At 48.0% G+C, this 24,729-nt stretch overlaps 1 protein-coding gene and 1 pseudogene across 1 annotated transcript; both read right to left on the bottom strand.

The window, feature by feature from the left end:
• Nucleotides 1-2,667: 2,667 nt before the first annotated feature.
• LOC149350392 (uncharacterized) lies at nt 2,668-12,259 on the bottom strand (annotated as a pseudogene).
• Nucleotides 12,260-14,296: 2,037 nt separating this feature from the next.
• LOC149350391 (uncharacterized) lies at nt 14,297-24,480 on the bottom strand. Its single transcript, XM_089576876.1, has 4 exons — nt 24,273-24,480; nt 16,433-16,510; nt 16,164-16,305; nt 14,297-14,501 (listed from the first exon to the last, which is right to left on the bottom strand). Exons 1-4 carry the CDS (start codon nt 24,478-24,480, stop codon nt 14,297-14,299), a joined length of 633 nt encoding a protein of 210 aa, XP_089433002.1.
• Nucleotides 24,481-24,729: the final 249 nt, after the last annotated feature.

The following is a 24,729-nucleotide window of genomic DNA, read 5'->3' as shown; positions in this document are numbered from 1 at the left end:
TATTGGAGTACACATGCCGAAGTGGGATATTACGATGAATCAGTTGACACTTTATTTTGGTACATACACCAGTTTGTTTCTACAGAGCGCTCGAAATAACCTGGTAAGAAAATATCAAAAAGGATCCCAGTTATTTAGGGCTACAAAATGAATTTTGTTATAGTCGCTAATGGTCTTGGGGCGTTTTGACTACGGTGCATGCGTTCAACCGAATGTGAAATGCAAGATATAGTGATTGCTCAGGCGTGACATGGTATCGTCAGATGATGTTAGTAAAAGATGCAGACAGGCGGAGAGGCTATAAACTAAAGGCCCCGCCTTCTAAAGAACGGGTCCGCGAGCCATGGGTCCCTCGAAGTTAAAGAGGGCGCGGTGCCAGCAAGCGCGGAGGTCGAAGAGCGTCTCTTAGCCCTCACGACACCGCCCCGGAAAAGAACATGTCGACCCGTCTCTCATAGCCTGAGTCGCTTTGGGACATTAAATCCCATAAACCAACCGAAAATGCAATAAAAACGGCATCGAAAAAGTAGGCAATGCCGGCCAAGCGCGTGGTGATGGCGTACGAGGGCAATCATTGCCTGCCTGTGCGCCCATGGTCGTGGATCAACTAACAGCAGCGATTTGAGAAGTTTAAATACCTTGCTGGCCATGCTAGACGGGTGGTATGCGTCGCCAGCCCAGTCAGCTCCATCTTTTGCGCTGCTACAACGTGCAGGCAGCGTCAGACAGTGGACAGTGAAAATTGGTATTCGAGGAAAGGAAATGGCGCAGTATCTGTCTCGCATATCTTTGTGGACACCCGAACCGCGCCGTAAGGGAAGGGAGCAAGGTGGGAGTGAAATAAGAAAGGAAGAAAGAGGTGCCGTCGGGAATAATGTCGACCACCTGGAGATCTTTAACGTGCACTGACATTGCAGCTACTCGGTAATTCTTTCTTACGTCGCGGATTTTGTATATTCAAGCAGCGCTGTTTCGGTTTTGAGGTTTCGGGGAGAGGTTCAGGTTGTTGGAGTTTCGGAAGGTATGGTGCCACATACCGTACTGTACGGTAGTGTCAGTCAGGTTAACTGCGAATGGTGATGGGCGTTCTCGGAAGCGTAGGTTGCATGCAGGACCAGCTGCGGCTTGCCAGGTCGTTGCTCCTGGGCGAAGCACGTACGCCTCAAGATGTCGCCGGGGCTAGTTAATATGGTGGCTACCAAGCTGCTTCCGCGTCTCAAGAATAGGCAAAGATTAGCGCCAGTTGTAGCGCCGGATCACGCATGCATGTCGCGGTCACAACGGCACACTGCTGCGGGCGCGACCTGCTACAGCGGGGAACCAGCTGCGCATGCGCAGTGGCGGGTGGATTGGATTGTGGGGTTTCGACGTCCCTAAGCGACTCGGTCTTAGAGACGCCGTAGTGAAGGACTCCGGGTAAGACCACCTAGGCTCTTTAAGGTGCGCTGACATCGCACAGCACACGGATGCCTGTGTATTTCGCCTCCATCGAAACACGGCCGCCGCGGCCGGGTTCGAAGCCGCGACCTTGGGATCCCGAACGCCAAAGATTTACTGGTAATCGTCACCGTGGCGGGGTGTACGCCCCTCGGAGCCATGTGCGCATGTGCAGCTTGCCCCTCGACGAGCCGGTTCGCGGTAGCGGATCGCGCTGTGCTAAATCTCAATGCTAAAACTACTGAACAAGCGGCGGCTACTCGTACAACTAGGAGATATTTAGCTTAGCGCGATCCGCTATGCTATTCCGCCTTAACGGAGGACGATGGCATTGGTGTTCAGGGGTTGAATCACAATCTGACAAATATCATGGAGCATGCACCCTATAGGTATAGGACAGCTGTAGACGGGATATTGGAAAGCTGCTTGTGGCCCTTCTCGATCAGGTATCTAGTCGCCTGAGTATGAGCCTCCAACTGCATGACAGGGTAGAGCTGGCAAAACTGTCCAAGCTAATCGAGACGCGTAAGGTACACGACATAAGGAGGTATAAGGCACATAGAGCAGGCTCTAAAGGAGGGAGGTAGCCTCAAAGCGGTCAAGAGGAAATGAAGATTCACTGAAAAAAAAAACAGACGCATGCTTTTAAGAGACAAGGAGGACAATGCCATTACCAATATGGTTAGTTAAAATAGCTGAAGAATTCTAAACAGATCTCTACAGCAGCCATGGAATCAAGATGCTAATGATGAAGCCAGTGTTTGGAGGAATTGGACACCCCGTCTGTAACGGAAGAGGTATAGTAAAAAAGCCTCACATGAAAGGGGGAAAGCGGCTGGCAAAGATTGCGTCACTAAATATTTGAATACCGGCGATGGGGACATTGGGCTATATAAATTTGCCACCCTGTATAGCAGGGCCTCACGACCTGGATATAGTACCGTAATTTTGGAAGAGCGCAATCATCTTAATCCATAAGAAGTTGGACGTCAAGGACATGAACAGTTACGGAGCGATCAACTTGCTGGACAACGAAGGGAAGCTCTATGTCGGGGCTACCAACCCTGTTGCTGATGAAAACTGCGTGGTGTGCGCTAGGAGGTGCAGCGCAGCGTGGCACACAGCAAGGAACGAGGCATATGTGGAACATGTGTTCAGTTCTGGAATCAAAGTTACTTTTGAGGGTGCTTCTGTTTATTGGTGCCGGCGCTTGGGCTCTGCTCAGGGTTGTCACGGCAGCCATGGAGCGTGGGTGAAGAGCGCGACGGTTACCAACGCCACAGCCCACAGTACGGGGTTGGTCAAACTGCTGGCCAAACTGATGGCACTGGTGAGGAAGCAATAGGTAGGACCCGTGGCGGGCACTTCCAAAAACAACTTGCGCAGGATCTCTCTTGTCGTCATCCCATGGCAGCCGGTTATGAGCTCGCTCACGCAGAACTTGTACTCCTTCACCAGCCTGCAAGAGGACAGATAGCGGGTCACTGCCGCCGCCTCCTAACTGCCAACGCGACGTGCTGACCAATTAGCACTCGTTTTCCAGGACGTCATAAAATATGTATTTTTGTCATATATGCAGGACAACAAATAGAGGAGGACGTACAAAATAAATTTAAATGCAGGTCTGATGGCTTTAGGAAGGAGCTCTTATTCTGAAAGGAATAACACACTCATTATTTTAAAAAAGATGTGCTTTTACGTATAATAGATACGAGCAGTGTGGTGATGAGAAAAGTTAGCAGTTTGGTTATCTTTTGAGGCCCACGATCGGGGCGCATTTCTCCCATTCAAGGTTTAATGCAATCTGCTTCGAATGTTTGTTTAATATAGCTTTGCGTGTGTCCTGTACGGTTTCTTGTTCGATTTGATCCGATCAGAAGCTCTGTACGCCTAATTCCCGCTGTGCCAGCCTGAATATTTGGGTATTTTGATTATGGCTTTATTCTACTCGTCGCTCTTCTGGCTGGCTTGGTTCAGCTCGGTAACCTTGAAGGTGTAGGAATATAAGGACACACCACGCAAGGATAACTGCATATGGATGACTATAAATATGCGGTCTAGAAGCAATTCTCAATAAATAACTTCCTGGATATTGATTGTTTGAGAACTTCTGAATATACGAAATGTTGCATGCACAAGGCAGCCTACAACTACACTGCTTTAAATTCATCCTCATAAGGTTTTTCTTTTAACGAAAGCTTACATGTAGCAAACCATATACGCTAACACACCTGCTCTCCTAGTTAGTTAGTGTACGACACCACGTGCCTATATAAATGAAGCTCTTATTTTGTAAATTATCATTGACCAGCTCGCCATATAAGAGCTATTGACCCTCCGAGGGTACGTAGTTATCGTGCACTTTGCTCTCATGCGGGTTTGAGGTATGCTGTGGCTTGACACAGCTTGCAAAAAGAACTTTCGGTTCAGAGAATGTTGGTATACGTCGATGTAACAAGAAAAGTATTGTGGTATCCTTATAATTTGCCACTAAGGGTCATAGCCAGACCCTTGTCAGCCGCGAACTGAATTGCGCGCCTGCAGGAAAGTTGCTAAGCACTGTGGAAGTTGCGCGGCTTGTGTGTAGCAGCTGAGTAGTATACCTGCAAATTATGTGCCATTCTTCAGGGGGCTGGCCAAGGAGGATGGCGGTGGCCATAACTTGAATCGTCTCCTTTGCGTTGTTGAAGCTGTTGGTGCAGAATTCAGACATCCTGCTTGTCTGCGACAAGTCGCAGCCTGCGTAGCGTGAAGCAAGAATGAGGAGGCGGAATGCGGCTTTTTTTCTTGTTTTTTTTTTGTGTGCGCTCGTGTGTTCTCTTAGAGCCGCGCAGCAAGCGTGTCACTCACGTATCGCACACTTAATACATCACCAGCAATATGTACCGAGCTTGAGGCTTATTTATGGCACGATGATTAAGAGCGCCGGTATGCACCCTGCAGCAACGGCTCTCTGGTTTGACAGTGCAATGTACTATGCTGTTTGGATGCAAGGGCCCTGTAATCGGCCTTAAGCAAACATTTGCCGCCATTTGGAAACGAACCCATGACCTCCAGACGCCGCATTCGATACTCTACCGACTGAGCTACGACAGTGGCTGTCCCCACGTTCACCCCAATTAACTGTAGACGCCAACGTTGAGAGTATTTACTGGTGCCGCACCAAACCATAGCGGCGGATGTGGTACATCCTACTATGCCGCACGTTCCACGTGGTGGTCGTCTTAAAACGTATGGGAGAATTCAATTCATAGGGTAATTAACTAAAACCTGCTAAATAACATTTTATATTAGCAGCTAGGCGCTTGGTTACTATCAGAATTGTAGCGGACATTCGGGGCAGTCAACATCGCTTATTAGATATTAAGGCGTACGCCTTTCTTCGTTCGTGAGTGGCATGACGGAAGTTCTGGACGGAAGTTTTCCACACGAACTGTCAATAAATAGTTGATGTGTAGCATACATATAATGAAATAAAAAGGCAAAAATAAAAAAAGATAAAACAATAAATAAATATGTTAAAATAAGAAAAAGAAAACAAAAATAATAAAAAGAGATAAAAATGAACACTGGAGGGAGACAGAGAAGAAAGGGAAAGAAAGGCTTTCGCATTTCCGCTCTTAAGCAGACGTAAGTGCAGTCCTGCAATTTTTTTTTTTGCCATTGGCGCAACGACGCTACAGTCGAATAAAAAGCGGCAGATGCCCCTCAAAGGAAGCCCTCCAACCAATGGCATCGACTGATTTTCATGACTCCGCGCGATTCAGCAGTGCATGGTTAATCGCCTTTCATCTGCGACCCCTTGCGATTAACCACGGGATTAACTACGACGTCATCAGAATCGGCCGCTGCCATTGGCTGGAGGGCCTCCTTTGAGGAGCATTTGCCGCTTCGGTCCTGAGTTGCCAGCCGTCCAGACGCATCGAAGGGGCGCACGGCGGCTGCGGTGCCCGCATATAGTTACGCCTACGGAGTGATGCAGTGCGGAGCGGACGCACCACACTCCTTTCGCTCTTTCCCTCTGGCTGGAGCCCAGCGGCGGGATGAGACGCCCCGCTCGAGCGTGACTACGCCCGCCTTGCGGCCGGCGCGCGTCTGTCCCATGCGTTTGGACGGCTGAAATTCCTAGCATAGCAGCGCCAAATGGAGTTGCATTCCTCTTCATCTAATAGTTGACTTTGGCTGCCCTGGTGGCCGTCTTCCTCGAACGCCCTGCATATGCCATTAAGGCTTCCAGAACAAAGACTTTCGCTGTGGTATGAACGGGAATGGGGGGCATTTTTTAAGTTCTTTATCAAAAGATGCAAACAGTTGGCTTCTCTCATGCGCATGTATGACAACCAGCGTCCCAATTCCTCTCCATGTCGAAGTGAGACATGAGACTTAATCGCTATGTCCAACCTTCTAATCGCTAATGACGCCTGAAAATCGCAAGGTTCAATCCTAAGTGCGGCACATGCGACATTTTAAAGTTTTTTTTACCATTTTTTCACAAGCGAGGAGCTTTTATGGAAGTAACGGCGCTTAGCCAATATAGGATAGCTGCAGTTAGCCCGCAGGCTATGCCACGTGCGTGTGCGCAAATGACCCACAAATGCTTGCTATCTACAGTGTGGTCTAATTTCCTTCCTTTATGACGCCGCAACTTAACGGTGTCGCATAAAGATAGCCTCACCTACCCGCTTTCGCCTGATAAGCCACTACCACCTTCAGTCGACAGAATTTCAGTAATATCGGCGAGTCAGCGCTATACGTTACAGGCAAATGTAGTTTCGTCAAAAACAAAAGAAGATGAGGGCGATCTGACAAGTAAAAACAGGGGCATGAGGACTAAAAAGAACAGGTCAGCAGGAGTGCGCTGAGAGTCCATTTGAGAGGGAGTAGTCTGAAGCAAAAAAATATTCCTGAATGAGTGTAAGTGAACCGTCATAGTGCCGAGGTACAAGCCCAAGTAGCTAAGTTAAGCTTTCGGGTTTTTTTGTTGTGCAGACAGAAAGCGAATTCTATGGCACAGTTACAAAGCAAAAATAAGTATGTAGTACATATAAGTTGGACTCAGTTTGCGAAGAAACGGCCGCGTACTGCGAAATAACGGTGCCTGACTTATACGCTTTAGTGCAAACTGAAGGGCGAGTTGATTGAGGTCGGCGCTCAACTAGGTTCGAGTGCGAACGTCAAGATGAGGCAGCAGGAGAGAGAGAGAGAGAAAGGCGGCACTGTGCGCAACTATACTTGCTGACCCAGGCACTTCACTTGGCGGATGGGCTGGGGTATGTGCGGCTTCAGGTGGTGCCACAGCAGGTCCGTTGTCTGGGAGGCTACACGGAACTGCTGGAGAAAGCGCATCTCTCCCAGATGGCGGTGGTTGCTTCTCACGCTCGATACCTGGAGGCAGTCCGCGTACATGCTGACATGCCGCCATGCCTCGGCACGCACGACGCGGCACATCCCGGTGACATTGCGTCTGGGCGCCGGAAGCTGAACTGCTGAGAGGGGGAGGAAGACGACCAGTGGACTACTCATCATCGTGTTCGCATCTGCTCTTGCGGCATGACGCTTTCATGAACGCAGTAGTTCATAACTATATTTTCTCACTTTCTCCCTTCATTCTCGCCTCAACAGAATAATCCAGGGCAAGGGAATTGGAAGTAGTGTTTGTTTTCAATTTTGGAGTCCCCGACCTTGAATTTGTGATGCCTCCCTACTGGATAAGGTGAGGTTTTGGGCGAGTTTGTTTTAATTTTCGGACGCAACTCCAGCGCAAAGAAATGACGTTCACAAAAAAAGGACACGCACACATGAACAGACGTGTTTGTGCCCTTTATTGTGCCCATTATTTCTTTGCGCTGCAGTTAGGTCTTTTTTCTTGACAAGCGCTAGGACAACATAGCGAAACCACAGTACAATTCGTGGTACAAAGCAGCTGGCTTATTTCGCATTCAGTGTTGGCACGAATGGAACATTGATGTTTCACTTCTGAAGGCTGCAACCTTGTGAAGTTGTGAAACTGCATAATCCGTCTCGGTACTCCGCACTCTGTGAAGTGCCATGCTTTCAGGTATATATGTGCCCACATAGTCCCCGGAACACGAAAATCTCGAAGAAGACCTATCCCTCGGGAGTCCTATGCAGCCATGAACCGAGTTGTGCGCTTTGGGCTTCTCTTGTGCAACCTGCACAGTGCACCCCTAAACGTCAGGCCACGCCACCGAAGAAATTCAACATTTTTGTCCGTGTTACGAAACCTTCTGCGTTCACCGCGGCCAAAATATTGTGGAGCACGCTTCGACGCTTGAAATTTTCTCACGCGTTTCATAGAGAAGATACGATGGTTTCTTGGGTTCATATATGAGAGCACCAGCGGCGTGCGAAGATATGTATTACGTACTCCCCAACTATCGTTAGACATGGCGTGAAAAGAGTTTGATCGCCGAAGCATGCTCCGTAATAATATGGCCTGGACCACAGTGTTTGATGTACGGCTACAGAGGAAAAATAATAGCACAAGGGCCCGACGACCAGATAGGAGAAAAAAAAAAAAACTTTGCAAGCAGTGACTTTCCGCTGAACCTTCTGCAAGACTGAGTATTAGGGAAGGCACGCCATTCTCGTTACTACGGTTTTCGCGAACCGCAGCGCCGTGGAGATTACTTCGCACACTATAGTCTTCAGTCATTTGCACTAATATTTTCACGCTGCAGCTGTGCTTCTAGCACCGTGGCCTGGACTGTACATTTAGGCTCATTTTGTTATGTGCACTCTCGTTCCTGTAGCAGTAGTCAAACGTGGGATTGGCATCAGTGTCATTATCTTAAGCGACCGATCTTACCATTAAACTCTGATAAACGAAAGTTGTACCTTCTTTCCAGTTATTTATCCAACGGTATTCAGTGCCGTGTTTCGCGCGTGTGGTGCATGTGCAGGAGTTAGACAGGTTAAGAGGAAGTAGACTAGCTTCCTTTGCACTTTTCTAAGCATCCAAATTTCGTATTCTTTATGGGAGGCGTAGCTACTCGCGCCCGGGCGGCGAGTGGAGAGTTCTTCCGGAAACAATGGCCTGGAACCTCTCTCACCTTTTTTTGCGCACGGAGCTGTGGTCCGCATTAACACTGTAAAATCAAGTTTGTTGAACGTAATACAAAGAAAACGGCCATCTACGCTTGGCTTAATCGCGCGCTCGCTGACACCGTTTAGAGACTTACGGCTTGGACTTCGGGTCGTTGTCGGCGTGGCACGCTGAGCAGTTTTGGATGTGGGCACATCTTGTTGCTTGGCGACGTGAATGCGACGTGAGCCGGGCCTGGTTGTGGTGACGGTGGTCTCGTTCTGGCTCGCGTTATTCGCAGTCGACGACGACGGCTGTGTGACAGTTCCTGCGTGAGCCCATTATATGCTCCCTATGTACACTTTTGCGCACGAGAAAAGAAAGAGAAGTTTTGCATACCCACTGTGTTCAACGTTTGCAGGCCGAAGAATGGACAACCTGCGCCGTCGCCGAGCCATGTGGTGGAGTCCTCGGTAGTCGCCACCGGCACTCCAGTACTGTCCGCAGTAAGGGTAGCAGCGTCCCTGTAGTTGTGCGGGTTCAAAGCCCAGATAAAGCTATCAGAACTCCACCACACAGCCTTGCGAATGCTCTGGTCACCACTGGTACGTGGTTCCAAGCAGGCAAACGCAAAATTATAAGTAATCTGCTTAACCACCTGTCAAAACTGTCGTATATCAGTGACTGAATAAAATTTAGAACGCCGGAAAATAACGTTACTGCATGCAGAATTATCACCTAGAATAAACGGCAACTGACTACAACAGATAAATCCCTGTTAATATACCAAGTGTTTCAGCGAACACTTTAAAAAATTGTAAAAAATAGCGTTATAGGCATAAAAAATATGCCTTTTGCGGCAAAATGTTTGGCGGACCCCAGAAAAGTGGTGTATTGTCTTAAAGGTGCACTGAAAAGCATTCTGAACATGTCTTTTTGCCGCGGGAACTCGATCTATACGTTCCTAGCATTCTTAGAAGCAGTGAATTATTGCCCTGTGTGGCCGATTTCCCCAATTAAATCGAATTAACGTCCGGCTCCCGCCTTTTTTTTTTTTGAATTCTGCCTCGTAAGGTGGGCGGAGTCGACCAACGCGCCTTTCACCCAGGCCCGTGGAGGCTTTGCTTTCGCTTTATTTTGTTTTTTAGGTTTACATGAATTAATAGTTTCATTCGCAGATAATATAGTCGCAAAATAAGCACGAAGAAATAAAAATACGCGCGGACTATTTGCTACTACGGACTACTACGTATTACTCCGCCGATGGCAGAGCGGCAAGCCGCCACGGGACTGGGTGAAAGGCGCTCCACGCGTTGGTCGACTCCGCCCACCGTACGAGGCAGAATTAAAAAAAAAAGACAAGTTCAGATTCCTCTTCGGTGCAATTAGATTAAGTAGTGAGCTGGTTATCTGATTTTTAATAATTAACTTTTTATCTAGTAGAGTTAGGCGCCCAGTTGCAATTAGATTCGTAGCCGGTCGTTAGTAATAGCCATATCAGTTTTTAGAATTTCGAAAACGCGGTTACCCTTGCCGCTGCGGTTCGACAAAATCTGGCCGCATCGTGCGAAAATACATGCGCTTTCCAAAGCATTCAGGCAAAGCAACCCCCCCAGTGCACGTAACAGTCGAAAAAGCCAAATTTTGTCGAGAAACAGCGCTAAGGGTAATCGCGTTTCCTAATTTCTAAAAACTGATATGGCTATTACTAAAGACCTGCTACAAATCTCTAATGGCAACTAGGTACCTAACTACTAGATAAAAAGTTCATTATTAAAGGTGCACTGAAGCGGAATCTGAACTCGTTTTTTTATCGCGGGAACTCGATCTACACGTTGCGAGCATTCTTAGAAACTTCGAAATATTGTCCTATGCGGCCGATTTCCATTATTTGAATCGGATTAAACGTCCCGGCTCCCGTCTTGTTTCGAACTCGCCGCAGACAGTCGGAGGAGTCAAACGACCTTCAGCCAGTCCAGTTGCGGCTTGCCACTCTGCCATCGGCGGAGTGATACTTAGCGATCGGCGAAAGAAAAGAGTCCACGCGTATTTTTATTTCCGTGGGCCTAATTTGCGGCTATGTAGCCTCTGACTGTATCTATTTATTCACGGAAACGTAAAAAAAAAAACAATAAAAGCGAAAACGAAGCCGCCACTCGACTGCCTGAAAGGCACTCCACGCGTTAGTTGACTCCTCACCGTCTGCGGCGAGTTCAAATAAAGGCGGGAGCTGGGACATTTAATCCCACTTATATTAGGGAAATCATTAGAAGTTTCTAAGAATGCTCGGAAAGTGTAGATCCATTTCCCGCGGTGAAAAGACGAGTTCAGATTTCTCTTCAGTGCACCTTTAATAATTATTTAACCAGCTTACGACATAACACGATCCACCGATTTTCTGGTGTCCGCCAACACTGGCAATACTATGCCGCAAAAGCCACATTTTAACCCCAAAAAGCCTATTTTTGAAAACTTTTGAAAGTGTTCGCTGAAACACCCGGTATCTTCAAGGGGCACATACACAAAATGCGAATGGCTTGAGAGCCCCCTCCACGTAAACTGGCAGATGAGCTACCATGTATACCTAAAGATACAAACATGCTTTTTGTTCAGTCGCCAATCAGGCTGATACGTGAAGACAGCTGCAGCGTTGGTCGCTTCAGTACAGGAGTGCTTAGGAGAGATGATTAGTATGTTTTTTGTCTGTGAGCCAACTGTGATCGTTTGCCCACACGGTATGGCTTAAAAAGCATGCTCCGACCCTTTATATGGAACATCACGCGAACAAAACAAGAAAACCAAATATACTGTGCTGTAAGAGCCGAATGCACACGGCGAGCGGCAAGATCGTTCACGTCTCTCGGCTATTTTGAAAACAACTCCCTGGCTTTCTCTATCGTGCCATGTGTGGATAGCTCGTTCATGCGTGTATTATTAAAAAAATAATCTAAACGAGATTCAACCATAATGAGTGACTGAACCATGACGGCACGAACTGCATGTGCCACGTATGGCTCAGACCCTGCGCCTGTCCACGTTAGAAATGCCAGCGGGGAAGCGCCGGATAAAAAAAAAAGATGACAGAATTCCTGAAAAAAGTTTCTGGGTCCCTTCAAGGTCCAGCGGGCTGACCTTCTGCAGTCGCATACAACTTAAGAACGAAGCTACAACGCCCCTCAGGTGAGTCCCTCCACCTGTCGGCCTATTGCTACGACGTTGCGGCCAACCGCCTCAGACAGGCTAGCGTCCGTCGCAGATGCAAGGTGGTCGACCTCCACGTCATCACAAAATATCGATACATTAGTTGGAGGAACTCATTTGAGAGGCGTTCGCCGCTTTGTTCTTGAGTTGTACCCGACTTAAGCCCTTTTCGGTCGGCCAGCACTAAAACACTGACTAAGGAAAAAGTCACATGCATTCTTCGTCGCACCTAACGAGATCACAAATAGCGTGTTCGCAGCCAGAACCATGCATGGGGCCGCGTTTGAGGGCTACCAGATGCGGTTAGTCGCTCACCTATATCGTATTGCGCGAATGTGAGGTCCTCGCTGAAATCTGCAGAACCGTCTACGGCTTTTTCGTCGTAATAGATCTCCTCGTCGTAGTAATCGTCGATGGGCCTGCCTTGGCGTGCCGGCCGGACCAGACAGGGCAGTAGGGTGGCAGTGACGAGCAAGGCAGCTGCAAAGAGGCCGCGCTTGCAACAAGCGCGCGCGGCGGCCCGGTCGGCTGCCGTGCCCGCTGCTTACCGCTAACGACGAGTACGCCCGCGGTCATCGCTCCGCCTCGTTCCCTCTGCCGTGTGCGCCGTCATCGGGCATGCTGGCCGGAAGCCTTGGCAGAGCAAATCGACGCCGAGACTGTACCGTCCCAGGCCTGTGGAGCGAGTGCGCGTGCACCCACGGCACGTGACGTTGCCCGTCTTGGTTCTCACTTCGCCTTCTTCCTCGCTGAAGCGGAAATAGCGAAGATGCACTGTGAGGAATATTCAGAAGATGCATGGAATGCACTTGTGTCGGACATTTTGTTATAAGTAAGGGAATTATTAAGGCCAATGGTCACAATTTTCGGTGACGCATATCTTCACGGCAACGCTAGTGGTTTACTTGGTCACTCTTGCGTCTCAGAAGCAATCGGCCATCGTGTACACCCGGCGTCAGACATAAGTAGAGCTCTCCAGAGGTGCGCGGCAGACAGTAAGAAGGGATATTTGACTGTCGCTGATGGCTTTCAGGTGACGTGGTCGTGCCCGCCTTGTCTTTGTGGCTATACTTCGGCGCAAAGATTGCCGCTAGCAAGGTGTCGCTTTGTTCGCAGGGCAGAAAAACTGGATAAAAACGCAGAAGGTAAAAACTGGATTCGTTCAACGGAAAAGAATCAGAGTGTAGAACTATATCGAAATTGGAAAATGGGAGATCAAGAAGGAATCGTTCTGTGATAACTGCAGTGACCTACTCTTTGACGATAAAACAGGGTGTCTTAGAACGCGCAGCTACAAAAAGAAATCGCCACAGTCGCCTACTCACGGCTGCCTCTATTTGCTCCTTGAACTCTCATGTGACCGAGGAGCTCGCAGTGTCCCTCGCCACGACCCCCCCCCCCCCCCCCGTAGCCTCGCCCCTTGTGACCTCATTATGTCCGACTCCGCTTCTGCTTGCTGCTGTTTCCGCGATCTCATTGTCGACCGCACCGCTATGCGAGTCCTCCGTCACGTACCTCCTCTACCTTCGCCTCGTGCTCTGGTCTGGACCCTAGGTCACATGGATCTGGTCACATGGTCGCATGGAGCAGGTTTGTGCCTGGACCCGTGCTCTTTCTTACCGGGCTGAGTCCCCTTCGGCCGCCTCCTCTGATCCGGCGCTCCGTTTCGATCTCATTCCCCCGGATCGTCAGGATCGTCGACTTTGACTGGTCATGGTCATAATGTCATTCTGAGGAAAAATATGTTGTCAGGACCAGCGACGGCGATTGATCGAGGTCCTGATATCACTGTGGGCGAAAGACATAACTACAGTTCTTGCTAATTGTGTTGATTTTTGGAGCGGGTGCGCAAGGATACTTGAGCTTTGTGATGCACTCCTCTGGGGGTTATTTTTGCTGTCGGGTGGTCAGTCAGGCTGACTGCGGTTAAGGTGAATTCGAAAGAAGCGCCATTGACCCGCGGACCGGGCGTCACGTGACGCGGCATTCAAGATTATGTAGTCCGTGCTTGGCTCGCGTAGGGCGAAAGGCCACGCACATATCTAATCCGCTAATCGTCACTTCCGGACATTCGTCTTTGCAGGTGGCGATATGCGGATCGGGCATGCATACGGTCTTTAGCCATGATATACGTTCACCAACATCGCGAACCAGGTGCGAACTCATAGAGCTAAAGTGGGACATCACGTGGCGCCTGGTCCACTATGGTCCCCAGGCCAGTGGTTGCCAGTGGTCCGCCGTGTGAATCGACCTTTAGCAAAGCTTTCCTGGGAGCTCATGCAAGGTGCACCAGTCTCGGCATTTAAGAACGCGGGGCCCGTGTTCAAGTAGTTAGACGTCCGGGCGGATAGTTCTTTCCGATCTACCATCATGTATATTCCTGTACATATCTGTAACCCTATGTGCCTATGGCGGTATGGGCAGGAGACTTTAATTTTATTTATTTTTAGAGACTCAGACTTGTATACGTATATTTCTATAAATTGTTGGACGGGAAGTCCTGTCTCTCTGAAATTTCCTTGAACTTTCTGGTCCCTTCATTGAATCAGCCAGTCGTTCTCGAAGTACAACAGAACCTCACTTTACTCAAGGATTCAGTCTGGTGCCCGGCTTTTAATCCTGAAACAACCGTTGGACGTAAGTGCTGGCAGCTGCCACAACCAGACAGGCGAAGGGCTCAACACTCGGGGAGCGACACACTTGAAATCCTTCAGTGTGCACACTGCGCTGGGCGTCCGTCTTCAGTTTGAAAGCAATGTCTGGGCACTCCCTGCTGGGCGCTATGGCTGATATGCAGTCCGCGTAGTCGGTCACTAGCCTGTCGAACGAGCAAGAAGCGAAAATGTTCAATTGGTTAATTCTAGTTTACAGCGCAGCACTCTAAAAACCCTCTGTCCCTTGCCCATCAGACACTGATTTCAATTGACTTGCACAGCTATGAAACGGCGTCAAGATCAACGCTGAACGCCGACTCAGGATCCAAATGGGCTCAGATCGCTGCCTACAAATCGCCACTGCGACACCATTTTCCTCTCACACGTCATTGTTGCTATCACATGGCACTGCAGCTCCCCTTTTACGCCGTTGGAATAAAACGGAAGAACAAACTGAAGCTGGCAACCTTGACACCTTGCTGCCGAATGCGATTTTTAAAAAAAGCGATGGCTCGAAAGAGAACTGAAGGAGGAATTGCGAGAGGCTTTAACGTCATCGACTGCACACATACAGCATAGCGGGTGTTTCAGCGAACACTTTCAAAAATTTTAAAATAGGCTTTCTGGGGTAAAAATGTGGCCTCAGCGGCATAGTATTACCAGTGTTGGCGGACACCAGAAAACCGGCGAAACGTCTTAAGTAGTAAGCTGGTTAACCAATTTTTATTAATTAACTTTTTAACTAGTAGAGTTACGCGCCTAGTTGCGATTAGAGAGGCGTAGCCGGCCGTTAGTAACAGCCATATCAGTTTTTTTAATTTCGAAAACGCGATTACCTTTGGCGCTGTGGCTCGACAAAATTTGGCTTTTTCGACTAGTTACGTGCACTGGAGGGGTTTCTTTGCCTGCATGCTTTCGAAAGGGCATGTATTTTCCCATGATGCAGCCAAATTTTGTCGAGCCACAGCGGCGAGGGTAACCGCTTTTTTGAAATTCTAAAAAGTGATATGGCCATTACAAAGGACCGGCTACGAATCACTAATTGCAACTAGGCGCCGAAGTGTGCTATTTCAAATGTTTATTATTCAAAATTTGTTAACCAGCTTGCTACTTAAGACGATTAATCTGTTTTCTGGTGTCAGCCAACGCTGGTAATACTATGCCGCGAAAGCCCTATTTTTACCTCAAAAAGCCCATATTTGAAAATTTTTGTAAATGTTCGCTGAAACACCCGTTATACCGACAGCGCGGTACCTGGTTGCGATCGAATTTTAGCAAGCCGCACCTTACGAACGAGTTGGCGATTTTCCTGTTAGCGGCCGAAGGCCGAAGATGTCCATTCCGACATCGCGCGCGCCGCCTTAGTTCTCACTTTTTCACTTCTAAGCTTTTCGGCCTCGACTCTTAATCATTCAAGGTACTCAAGCTTTCGTAACTAAAGGGCAGGGCATTGTCTCCTTGCCCCACACCATATTTATGTTTGCTTATCCACTTTAAATTATTGCCGCATCTGCTTGAACAAGGTAAAAATTTAGGAATGAGAGGGCTAAACAATAAGCATGACTGCTTTAATAAATGACAGGGGTCCTAAATTTCGTTGACTCATACATTTATCATGTAAATATTCTAAGGAAGTTTTTGTACTTTCGTCCAGGCTTTCTGCGTACATTACTGATCAACGTACCTAAAACCTTTTTTTGTTTGTTTTTTTAGGTAATCGATTGCAGTGGTGCTGGCCAACGTCGACCAGAGATCCGCTCGGCCCCCTGCGCTCTTAGCACAAGAGGAAAGGCAAGATATTCTGGTGGACGGGTACAAGTAATTACCTGCATACTTTTCGCCACTGAATTGACCGGACTCTCTTGCTGAGCGATCTTCTGCTGCGGAGCTTCTTGGCTAAGGTCATTTTTCTCTCACATATATTTCTCACATTGATAAGTTGCGTTTCGTTGCATCCTTGAACGGCCGCTGCAGAGAACAAGTTGAACAATATTAACGACACGAACTGCTCAGTTTGAGAGATTGCTTTGTTGAGAATTGTGACGTAACGCTCTTTGAAAAGTTGCAGACCTTTTGTGCTATGGCGTTTACTGACCTGCTTGAATCGTGCGTCGCAGTTTTCTGAGAGACTTTTCCAGTCTGCGGTTTCGAAAACCTGAAATTGGCTTCCTGTCTGAAAGTGAAACAAGAAGAGAAAAAGATAGCATCACGGGCTCGTTACACTTAGCAACTGACACCGTTACTAAGAGCGTCCCAAGTTCTATTCGCAGGTTTGCTCCCATACTATCGTCGCCTTTTGGTGTCAGATTGGACTGTACCACATGGTTTTAACGCTGAACACCCCTTTAATACTTGTAATGTCCTTTAAATAGCCGATAGTATCTGTAATGCAGCGTGAAAGAAGGGATATCCACACTTGAATGCTCTTTGGTAGCCTTGTTATTATAGATCTTCTTGTTGTGGAATGCTTATACCACGTGACAACTAGAACGATGTTTTATTTATTTATTTAGTATGCGTCTGTCGATATCAAGATATACCAGACGGCAAATGCAGTTCATTCAAAGGCCGGCTAGCCTACGAAATTCACGGGAAAGCAAACCCACGCTTCCCACGCTTCCTTATTACTTGGCGCGTTCAAAGCCTGCGTACAAAAAGATATTTCGTGGCTGCTTCAGAGTAATTACGTTTGCTATTAAAGTTTCAAATAAAAAACGCCTTTGCGCTTATACAGTGTGACAAGAAGGATCGAACTTTTGGACGTTCCTGTTCAGTTTACTCCACTGCATTGCTAGCAAAATCGTCCATGCTGAAATTCAGGATCGCTTAATTGAAGTTTTAGCACAATCAACTGAGCTTTAAGCAACTCATGATAATATATGACAGTCATAGCAAAGGCGCAAATGAATCGAAAGCCGACTCTATGCAGTGCCTAATTTCGTGTAAAAATTTGATAAATCTGAAAAAAATTAACCGTGCTGCGTTTGGAAAGAGACTATTGTTGAATTCCAATGGCAGATCGGGATCAAGTTTTTCTGCTCGGTTTGGATCAGTCGTATTCCAATGGTAAAATGGGAGCGCGAGTTGTATGTTCCAATGGCAGATCGGGATCAGGCGTAAATCCCGGATCGCTCCGTGGAGCAGAGATTCTTGATCTGCCGAAATCGGCGGATTTGACCAGAACCTCGCGTGACGTTTTCTTTTCCGACGCGTCTGCTTCCTGTCGCGACCGGCAGCAGCCGCTTCGTTCCTGTCGTCGCTACGTGGTGAGCCGGGCGAGCCGGGACAGACGGGCACTTTCCTGTCAACAGTGGATGGCAATGATCTTGCTTCGAGCCGTGCGGCACTAATTTTGCTTCATGGAAGTGACAGTTCCGACTCGGGCACTGAAAGCTCAGAGTCCAGCAGTGAAGATTCGTCTGAAACGGACAGCGAGTGTGGAGCTGCCGGCCTGTATATGCCTGCCGCCGGCGTCAGAAAAATGCGCTAATATTCTTTGTTCGCGTTCATAACAAGCCCTGGAGTAGAGGAATGTAAAAAATGAATCATTTTTGAGGATCGTTGGCCAATACCGAGTTGCTGGTAGAAGTGATAACTGCGATACAAGCAAATTTCTTCCTGATGCCCAGTGCGGCTGGCCTGCTGTCTGCTAACTCCGCTGTTGGAGGCGTCGCAGAAATCGATCGTGTCTTTATTTTATTATGAGACGAGGAACACAGTAAAACGGTGACGCGAGTAGCACCTTTACTACAGCGCTGGCCAATTCCGAAGCGCCCTCAGCTGCGGCATCGATGAAAAACAGTTAGGCTTAGCGACGACTACGGCAGCCAGGGAGAAACGTTGGCCGGGGGGCAGCGCAGTTCGTCGCTCGGCGTGTCCGCGGGCGGCGTCGTTGCCGAAAGCTCGACTGTCTCGCTGATTGGTTCAGCGGCTTGCGTCAAGGGAGTGACACTCTCATAGAGCCAATGGGGACGTTTTTTTTTTCGGAGGCGATGGTGGCGGCACCTGGGAGAGGCGGTAAACGCATCAAAAATCCAATATGGCGGGGCGCGTTTAGGCGGCTGGTTGTGGCCGGTTGCTTGCGCTACAGTGCGCTGTACTCGCGCGTTCCTGGTGCTGGCGGCCGCTAGCTCGATCCAAGCTTTGTAAATCCTGGTGATTAACTGATCCCGCGCTGCATTACTGCATTACTGTCATTCCTAAGTACTTACGGAATCTGCTCACTCGCTTTTGTATTTCGATGTGTCTGTTGATGTAGCATGGTGTACCGTATTGTGCGTTTTTATTGTAAAGACTTTCAAAATTTTTCTTACCTCAACCGCTGGCTCGTTCGCGGTGAAACTGCACACAGAGCTTGCGTATTATGGTAACTTTTGTATCGTAGCAAGTTTTACAACGGTACTTACTTAGTTCAGCCGTGCATGATGCAAAAGCGCAATCGTGTGCGTCGAGATCGGCGTACCGAAGCCCAAAACACCGTTTTTTTTGCTGAAGGGCGGCAGTAGCGCCATCTGTCGTCTGCAGTGAAAAGCGTCACAAGGCGAGCGTTGCAAGGAGCGCGGGGGCCTTTTCGTCTGCTTCAACTGAAGCGCTTCGAACATTTTCGGCCAACTGAGCGGAAAAAATGCCAGAATCAACTATTTTAACGATGCTTTGCCATTAAAAGAATATTGTTTGACGTCTTTTTTTCGTCCAATGATTTTATTCAATTCAGCTTATATCGTCTGCTTTCGTGGCTCTCCTAAAGCGTCGGAGGACGACGTCGCGAAGTCCTGAGCTGTGTTCTCCTTGTTTAATTTCGTTGTGGAAGACAGATGGCGCTACTGCCGCCCTTCAGCAAAAACTCGGTGTTTTGGGCTTCGGTACGCCGATCTCGACGCACACGATTGCGCTTTTGCATCATGCACGGCTCAACTAAGTAAGTACCGTTGTAAAACTTGCTACGATACAAAAGTTACCATAATACGCAAGCTCTGTGTGCAGTTTCACCGCAAAGGAGCCAGCGGTTGAGGTAAGAAAAATTTTGAAAGTCTTTACGATAAAAACGCACAATACGGTATGGTGGCGAGCGGCGCGACTGCTTAGCAGCTGCGCTCGATCGAGAACGAAAAGCGTAAATGTTTTTGTACAAAGAACAATTTATTAAAAGAACATCAGCAGTGACAGTCGATGTTCAAAAAGTGATTTTAAGCATGAGTGACATTGCAGTATCAGTAACAGGCATCCTAAAAATCAAAATAAAAAAACGCCATTATGTAAACCTTGAAGACATGAGCGCACAGAGAATATATAGGGGACAAAAAAAGGTATCAAGGTACAGTATACATAATCAAATGCTACATGACTGAATATAGGTTTGTACGCGACTTTGTAAGAGATTTAGGTAAATAGTAGGGAAGTAAAACATCTGACATGTATTGAAACGCATCAGTCTGTGGCTATGAATAAACACACGCAGAGAAAGGCAGAGAAAATTTTCAACCTTTGACTCGTGTAGAAGAAATCACAGTGCGTTGGTCTAGGGACAACATAATATGCTGCAGTGCTAGTTCTTAGTATAAAGACTCCAAGAAAAGCTCACTGTGTCACTCGACATGACGTCAATGACGCTGCTGCAGTGCGAATGTCGCCGACGTCGCCGTTTTCGCTTGCGCGGCTGACCGGGCGTCGTCTGCTTGTCGTCTGCTGTCGCGTTACCCGCGTCGTCATCTTCGCAACTAATTTCTTTGATGTCTTATTTTTAATACCTATGGCTGGTTCTAATTTAGTTCATAAGCATGTTTTTATTATTGATAGTCGTCGAAAAATTTCACTTTTATTAGGCTTAACTGCAGCCGCGTTTACCGCCGATACCAGGATCGCTGCAATCGTTCCGACCGGGGCGCCACCCTCGGCGCGGACGCGCAACTTGCAACATGCCACAGCCCTGCTTGCGTCTCTTAGTCGCAAGGCTGGAAAATCGAGCAGCGAGCAACTTGCCTGCGCGTCGTCCGCCACTTCTTTCGTGAACGGTAGGGACAGGCTCACTGGCTCTCCGAAGAACGCGTCCGCATACTCGCGTGTTCACGGAGAGAGGACCATCCTGTACATACGCTTTGGTTTTGGTTTTACATTACGGCCTTCGTACTACCTCCTTTTTGTTTCGCCGAGACGGCGTCTGTCAACGCGGAGATCGCGCCTCGCGCAACTCCTGTTGCACTCGAACACGAAGCTAACAGGGCGTCCGCTCCGGCGACGCGCCTAGTTTCCGCGGCTCGCCGCTGCGGCGCTGGCGTCGCGCTCCCGAGGGAGCACTGGCATTCCAATCGCAAATTGGGAGGTGGCAAATCTACGCGCTCCGACGCGCTCCGTACGCGATCCGACGGAGCGGTCTCGATCTGCCATTGGAATTCAGCATATGTTTGGCCACCACTCTACAACGTGTGTTCTCACTAAAACTTCGCCGCGTCACCAATGCAAGGGTTGGCAGGCAGAATACGCAATGTTAAGAACGGTGATTAATTGGCCAACACCTTGGCAAATAATAGCATGCTTGGTGTTTGCAAAAAATATTTTTATTAATGAAGTCACAGTTATGAAATTTCCAGGCCACATGTAGTTTTGTGCACTGATTCTTGATATGTAATTTAATTTCGTGTAAAACAATTCCTCGAGCACTTGTGCAATTTTTATGCAAGTATTTTGGGAAAAGTTTTGCAGAAAATTTGCTGCAGGAAACTCGCTCAAATGCATGCCATTGGATTCTCTTGACACCAAGGAATGCAATAAGGGTAAAATTATCATCCTGGCTATCATAGAACTTGAGTTATAGAGTTTTGAAGTTGTCGCTTCAGAAATGAGAAGAAAAGTGTGTACTCCTGTTTCTGAAGTGGCAGCTTTAGTACCCTGTAACTCAAGTTCTATGACAGCCAGGATGATAATTTTACCCTTATTGCATTCCTTGGTGTCCAGAGAGCCCAATGGCATGCATTTCAGCGAGTTTCCTGCAGCAAATTTTCTTATATGCTCTCTCCAAAAGACTTGCATAAAAATTGCACAAGTGCTGAAGGAATTGTTTTAAACAAAATTAAATGACATATCTAAAATCAGCATACTATGGTGCTCGGCTGCTGTCCCGAAAGACGCGGGTTCGATCCCGGTCGCGGCGGCTGAATTTCTTTGGAGGAGAAATTCGAGGCCCGTGTACTGTGCGATGTCAGTGCACGTTAAAGAACCCCAGGTGGTCGAAATTTCCGGAGCCCTCCACTACGGCGTCTCTCATAGCCTTAGTCGCTTTGGGACGTTAAACCCCATAAACCAAACCAACCAAACCAAAATCAGCATACAAAAATACATGTGGCCTGAAAATTTCATTACTATATCTAGATTAATAAATTTTTTTTTTCAAGACCCTTAAGAAAAGCTTTGTAAATTAGGTTCTCGATCGGCTATGAAGCTTACACTTTAGCATCCAGAACGCTGCGCACTTTTAGAGAGACAAACAATGGAAATGCTACAAGACAAAGCGGACATGCATATTTTTGATGCATATTCATAATTCCTTTCGCGATAGCAGCCATAGGCGTCCAAGAGACGAACTGGCGAATTTCAGTCGTCGTTTAGTAGTGCGCGTAAACAAGCGTGTCTTCCCTTCAGCTGTGATCTCAGCACTTGTGTCTCGTGGTACTGTGTTCGAGTAGCTGCCTCAAAGGGAGAAACCACCATGGACAGCGGCTCTTTTTGAGGCGTTCGTTTAAATGAGTGGGCGGCATTTGAGTTTTTTCTGTGACGTTACCTTAAAACGCGTGAAAATTTCATGCCTGCGACACTTCGTCCACGAGTAAAAAAAAAATGGACGTTTAGTAGTAGTATAGTAGTAGTATAAAACTTTATTCCGCAAAATGGGACGGGGTTTAGGGGTTGGGTGCAGTTTACCTTTTGGCTCCCTTTCGAATTACGACGTTGGACCAACTCGCCCAGCAGTACGTGTTAAGTGACGATGAAGGAGAAAAACTAGTGAAAATAAAAATGTTGAACCCACCACCCGCATATCTCAAATACTTGTAGAAGCCACTGCAAAATCATCCCTTCCTCTCTCTCTTGTAGTTTCTTTTGAAGGCAGCATTTATTCGAAGCTCGTACACGAGGAAGTGACAAAAAGGTTCAGGAAGTGGGGGCCACTAAATAGGCCATTGCAGATATAAATAGCGTGGCGGAGATAGCCGCTCCTCAGCAATAAAATGAAGCAAAAGAGGACTGCGGCGCCTAATAAAAGAACTGAAGGCAGCTTAAAATAAAGGGACACTCGGAGTTAGCAAATCTTGAGGCTTCCATAAACCAGGGTCTTTTCACGTCGTTCTCAGTCTTGGCGCTGACTGCGGTCCTCGAGTGCACATTTTTGGTGTGGTATACGGTATGGAGGGATTAACGTCCCGCGGCTGCACATGGACTGTGAGAGACGCTGTACTGGAGGTCCGCTCCGCGGATTACTTAAGAGATGCAACAAAAAAATAAAGCGGTGTATACTGTGTTCCGGTGTATATATAGTGAAGCTTTGTTGTGTTTGTTTTATATTTTCTTTTATCTCCGCTGGCGCGGGGTATATTTTCTGTGCCACGAGGCAAGATCATTCCGAAACGGTCGTGATCAATATGAACGAGCAAATGGTATCTTGGACTCACAATGGCACCTATAACAGACATTGATAATCCTGCCGCGGTGGCTGAGTGGCTTTTGCGTTCGGCTGCTGATACCAAGGTCGCGGGTTCGATCCCGGCCGTGGTGGCTGTATTTCGATGAAGATGAAATGCAAAAAAAGAAAACGCCCACGTGTTGTGTCATGACAGCGCATGCTAAAGAACCGCAGGTGGTCTAAATTAATCAGGAGCCCTCCGCTTGAGCGTCCCTTACGTACATTTGTCGCTGCTGGTCGTTGAACCACACAATTCACAAAGACTTCTATACCGAAGTTAAGCACCCATGTGCCTCTATGACGTTGCGATAACGAAGCACCCGGTGTCGTTTTTGGATACTTTAGCGCTCTGATACAGAGTAGCTCCCTAATGTTAAGTCAGAGCCAGCCGCTGTGTGCAGCCAATGGAAACACTTTCGACTTCACAACTATACAGATGATAAGTGCATAGCACATCTTTTGTGGCTCTACTCGCCTAGATCTTAATGCTCCTCAAACATGCATTTCTGGACCTTCTTTTTGGAGCGACCCCTTAAAGGTGCAGTGGGAGTAAGCCAGAGAACTACGCGCACTGCGTCAAACAGCATGTCTTTTCCTTTAACGGTCGAAGAAGAAGGTATTAGAATTTGAAACCTGCTCCTCCTTTAAGTCGGAGATGGAAAATTGTTTGACGAATACCAAAGAATACCAGAGCACAAGAGCACTGAGGTCTAGCAATGGCAGGGACCGTCAGTTATGCAAACCTTGATAGAACAGCCTAACCGTGTCGTTGTCCGTTAAGCTATACCAGATATACGTCTCCTCTAGCAATCTTTGGTTGGATAAAGCCTGAATGTGGTGCTTCGAGTCAGCATCACTTTCTCATATGCCGTTTCCCGCAAAACACTTTCACTGGTTGATTCGTGTGACAATAACGCTTATTTTGAATCTTTCTGGTGTGTGCGATGCAGCTTTCCCGTTAGTTTTGAACTTACGAAACAGTACTGCGCTTGGAATCAAATCTAATATTACTTACTTCGTTGAAAAAAAAGAAAGAAAACAGCGGGGCCGAAGCGGGCAGTGGTTTGTGCTCTTCCTTCTAGAAGTCTTTTCTGCAGCTTTGTAGAAGGTAGAGCTGGCGTGAGAGAGTAACGTGTTGCGTACGCGGAAGCCGGCAGCAGGTATAAGAGCGCTTCATGACGGGCGCCTGTGCACTGAACAGTCACGAACCGCCCTCACGTGCGTACAGCCTCATGAATCCGGCTCCTGATTAGCTGCCTCTCACCCTGGAAGTATTCGTAGTATTCGTCCTGGTCGTAATAGTAGTACTCTTTTTCGCCCGTGTCCTCGAGGTAGTACTCGTCGTCGTCATTGGCGGCATGCATGGGAGGCCCCGTGGGCGCCGGACCCTTGTCAGCAACGCCGCGCCAGAGCTTCATACACGCCACACCTTGGAGCCAGGCCACAGAAAGCAGCGCGCATCCCCATCGCATGACGTCACGATGCCGGTCCTTGCCGCTGCTGCAACGAAATATGAGCGCATATTGCACCTGTGTGCTGTGTTGCAGTCCCGACTGTGTTGTTTTGTTTTCACATTAATCTCGTCATTCTAGGAGTGTGGGAATAGTACTTTTGCTGCGAAACCAACACTACGCGAGTCGCCGAGCCATTTCGCGGAGCTGAGGAAAGGCCATAATGCGCGTGCGCGAGAAGCAGGGATGTCACACGGTGCACAGCTGGCG

The sequence above is a fragment of the Amblyomma mixtum genome, chromosome 3 (assembly GCF_055824585.1).
Source record: "Amblyomma mixtum isolate Tamu chromosome 3, ASM5582458v1, whole genome shotgun sequence".
In the NCBI taxonomy this organism is placed as follows: domain Eukaryota; kingdom Metazoa; phylum Arthropoda; class Arachnida; order Ixodida; family Ixodidae; genus Amblyomma; species Amblyomma mixtum.
This window is presented reverse-complemented; position numbering and strand designations above follow the sequence as displayed.